Below are 4405 nucleotides of genomic sequence, written 5' to 3' on the forward strand. Positions count from 1 at the left end.
CAGAGGAGGAACTAGGAAACACATCCGCACATTAACTACAGTACAAACACGGGGAGACGACGAGCAAAGAAAACAAAGCACTTTCTGTTCAAAGGAGCACCTGAGTTGCCTTTTTGCCATCTTGACAAATCGGGGGGAAACGAGTAGAAACGCCGTTCACAAGGTATTATGCTCTATGTAATGTTATTATGAATCCATATTTGCAAGCATTGTAATGCAAGGCTATTTCTTGTAAGGCTATTAAAGCTAAGTTTGCTATATTTGGTACCGTTAGCTTGATGGGCATATCAGTAAGTAGAAACGTTTTAGCAGAAGTGAGCCTGGTGTTGATGATGTGCTAAAGTCAGACATGGCTCTGAGTGTGCAGGCTAGCGCGGGGAGCCTCTGCCAGGCCTGGGTATGCTAAGTGAGCTAACTAATGTTACATATATTAGATACGTTACTAAGTAGCTATCATAAATGCACGTCCAACACTCAATAGCTATTATAAAATAAGCGAAAGCAGCTCAAATTGTGTGGAAGCATGAGGCCCTCTCGAGGCCTCCTGTGTGCCGACAACACACACACTTTTAACAAGCCAGCAGCAACAGCAGTGTTGTTAGGCAGACACTGATTGAAATATAGGCCGCGTTAGCTTATAAACACACATAGGAAGCTGTCAAGTGAATGTAACGATGGCCAAATCATATATATTATTACAGCTTGGCGTTAAAGGTGGTTTGCATTTGCGAGACACATAATAAGTCAGCGAGCACGTATCCATTTTGTTAGCATTGCGCAAAGTTGGCAGGCTTCACACCATCACAAACCAGGCATGGATATAACACAGAGGGGCGGTGCTCCCTGCCAGCTTCATGTTGGCCAGTTTACCGCGCCGCAGGCTCTCAACTTGCTCGAGGTTTTTATTTTATTTTTTATTTTAAGGTTGTGACAGTTAGTAGAGGGCATTGTAGTATGTTGTGACACTTGTAAATATGCTCGTTGACCTGACTAGCTTCAACTAGCTGCTCGCAACGGTGTCTAGCTTGCTGTCAAATAATAGCAGAGTATCCGCGGCTGTCTAGGCAGAAGGGTGGGGGTGACGTTTGATGGGTCCTCAGACACTGTTTTGTTTGTTTAGTTGTTTTCTGGGTAACAATACTTCAGGCTCCAATAATTGTCAACTTGGATAGGTGAAGTCTGCTTTGGCTAGCATGACAGTAATTTCTTCTGAGTGAGTGAGGGGAGGAGGTGGAGAAGGAAGAGGAGGAAGAAGAATAAGAAGAAGGGGAGGTGGGGAGGTGGACTTGCTATCTTTCTTTTAGGCAATGATGGGTCATTGTGTTGATAAGTGAGGCACGAAAACACCGCTGACGTTTGTTGGCCTAGCATCAAGATGAGGGTTAGCAGCTGATTTTCAACCTGCCATATGTGTTGCTTTGCTATTTGCGTCACAGACAGTGAAGCGGACACTGCTGCCTACAGTAACGAGCATTAACCTGTGCGAAAAGACGGATTTGGCCACCTGGCGAAGTTTAGGTGTGTCTAAGATTAATGGGAGATGGAAGCAAGCAAGCAAGCACAGCCCGGCTCGCCAGTCATAGCAGGGACAGGTTTTGTGTTTCAGCGCAGTCACACATGACACATCATATATGAAAGGTGGACTGCACCCTCCCACTTCGATGCCCCTTGGTTTATATTCCTGGCTACAGCATTGCTTTCTAAATGTGGACTCCTCGTCAAAGCAGGACAGAAAGACTGTGACTGCTCCAAGGTTTAGGTTCAGAGGTTAGAGATCCTCGCAAGATAACAGGTCAGTGGCAGACTCAGACTAGAGCTTCTAAATGTTTGATGTGTTTCTCTCAAGTGACTAAATGACACGTGTTTTATTTTTATTTTTATGGCAAACCTTTATCACCACAGTGTAAACAAGGGTGTGAAGCAGCAGCTTGCTTAAGACGAGAGATTGTTGTGAGATTTTATTGATATTTTGAAATGATGTCATGTGGCTTCTTGGAATAGGTCATGTAGTCACTCAGAATGATCCACCCTTTGATCAAAGAAGTACATGTAGTCTGCCATGTTGCTAATTACACTCCAGTTAGCCTACTTATCTGCTCAGAAAACTTTGGCTTTTGCCTTGTGGTGTATCTAAGGTGGATGGGTGGGTCAGGCAATGGTGTTGATAAGGGTCCTTGTTAAGTGACCCAGTTAAATGAGCAGCTGTGAGATATGGTTGTCACATCTGTCAGCTGCATTCCCCATTCAGTTTTATCAGGGGTTTAGAGAGCACACTCAAAGGTTGTTGTTTTGTTTTTTAACCCAATTAATACATATAAGAGGGTACAGTATGCTTAGTAATATGAGGATGTGTTTACTTACATATGTTAGTTACAGTTCAGGGAGCAGGTCAGACAAAGGTCTTGAGACTACAGCATGTCATGGTGTAAGCAGGTCTATGTTACTGTAAACATGGCACGGTTAATCATTCCCTGACAATGACCACAAGTCCACACCAGATTACGCCACCGTTGAGTGACGCAGTAAAGGTCAGATCGAGATATGATGGTCAGAGGTCATAAAAATAAATCCGCTTTCCTCCGATGGGTTTGTATTTTAATCTGAGACCAGAAATGGGTACATACTTGGAGTGCACTTGTCTTGGAGCCAGCTTTGCTCCAGATAACCACACCAGCGCAAGAATAGCATATGGTCTTAAAGATGGAAGATAAACTGATGGAAACTACATGAGGCCTGACACGATACTCACCCCATTAGCAGTGAGTCACAAGTAGGGAAATGGTGTGAAGTGAGAGTTCAGTGAGAAAAGAGGGTGACATTTAAATTAATCTACATTGTTAAATATGTATAAAAATGCCCTCATGGTTCCTTTTTTATATATTGTGCATTAAAAAATAGAAGGCCTGACTGATACTGGATATTTGGGGCCGATACTGATTTTAGGGATTGAAAAAATTCCAATATCGAAAAATCAGCTGATAACCTCATATATTGAAAAATATACACATTAACACATTTTTTGCAGTGATTCCTTAAATGTGACACACTTGTGACAAACATATTTAATGGAGGCAGGATATTTTACAGTTTTAAAATAAACGTTATTGTTTAAAGTGAGATCAGTGGATTGAAACAGTATAAATAAAAAACACATAAAACAAAATAAACTTGAGTATATGTTGAATTTGAAAAAAACAAAACAAAACATAAAATGCTGCTTTTTATATATCTTTTAAAAATATTGGCACATATCGGACAGCATAATCACCCATACCGATATATATTTTTGATAGGCCAATATCAGGCGGATCTAAAACAATGAGTCCTACAACAGACATCACTCAGACATACACGCAGTTTGTATAAACCTGTACACTCTTGTTTTGTAGAGGTTCTTTGATGAAGCTTCACACTGTAGTGATAATATGTGTTGTCTTGTGTGTTCTGTTATCATTCTTAAAATCAGTTTTGTCAGCCTTCATCCAGACTTGCATGCTATCGTTGTTATATCCGCATGACTTCTGAGTATGACTCATTTGCAAGTCACAGGCTGTATTATGTCTTATCACCTTCATTACCTGTGACACCACCTACTTCTGCACTTTACTGTACCTTTCCAAACCTCATTAGCATTGAGCTGAGTATTACAAAGATACAGTCTGGAAGTGGCAGATCATCAGTTAGCAGTTCTTTTTTTATAGGACAACAACCTTTACATTCCTCGTCTTTTTAAGTGGCTCTGATCCAGTTCAACATTTCCATCCCTCAGGTGGACAGTCAGCTGCCTGGTTGCTCGTGGTAACCCTCCGCCATGCCTTTCCCCTTTGGCAAGTCCCACAAGTCGCCGGCGGACATCGTCAAGAACCTTAAGGACAGCATGACGGTGCTCGAGAAGCATGACATCTCGGACAAAAAGGCGGAGAAGGTAGGTTGAATCTTGCACAATTTTTCTTTTCTTCTACTGAGGGATAAATCGCTACAGAAAATGCCAGGATACATTGTGACCGGCTATTTTTGTGTATGTGTATTCAGGCCACAGAGGAGGTGTCAAAGAGTCTGGTGGCCATGAAGGAAATCCTGTACGGGACTAATGAGAAAGAGCCCCAGACAGAAGCAGTGGCCCAGCTTGCCCAGGAGCTATACAACAGCGGCCTGCTCAGCACCCTGGTAGCAGACCTGCAGCTCATTGACTTTGAGGTAAGACCTAATAATGTGTCTGTTAGGTAATGTAGTGGCAGACATTTAACACTAATTAGACGCGCAGTGAAGCAGTTGGAGTTAATCTGCGGCACATATCCAGACGGAAACAATGTGTCTGACGAACTTGAAAGAAAGGTGCGCACGCTCTTTGAAGTGCACACGTAGGTAGCAAAGGACGGTTGGATGTTTGTGACAAACCCGCTCA

General features: G+C 42.5%; 1 protein-coding gene across 1 annotated transcript in view; it reads left to right on the forward strand.

The window, feature by feature from the left end:
• The window catches only part of cab39 (calcium binding protein 39), a 12127-nt gene continuing 7722 nt past the window's right edge, over positions 1–4405 (forward strand). The window contains exons 1-3 of the mRNA XM_062419542.1: positions 1–163; positions 3770–3925; positions 4033–4197. Coding sequence (XP_062275526.1) covers positions 3812–3925; positions 4033–4197 — 279 coding nt within the window. The 5' untranslated portion in view covers positions 1–163; positions 3770–3811. The remainder of the gene's footprint in view (positions 164–3769; positions 3926–4032; positions 4198–4405) is intronic.

Source organism: Scomber scombrus, chromosome 5, assembly GCF_963691925.1.
Source record: "Scomber scombrus chromosome 5, fScoSco1.1, whole genome shotgun sequence".
Lineage (NCBI taxonomy): Eukaryota > Metazoa > Chordata > Actinopteri > Scombriformes > Scombridae > Scomber > Scomber scombrus.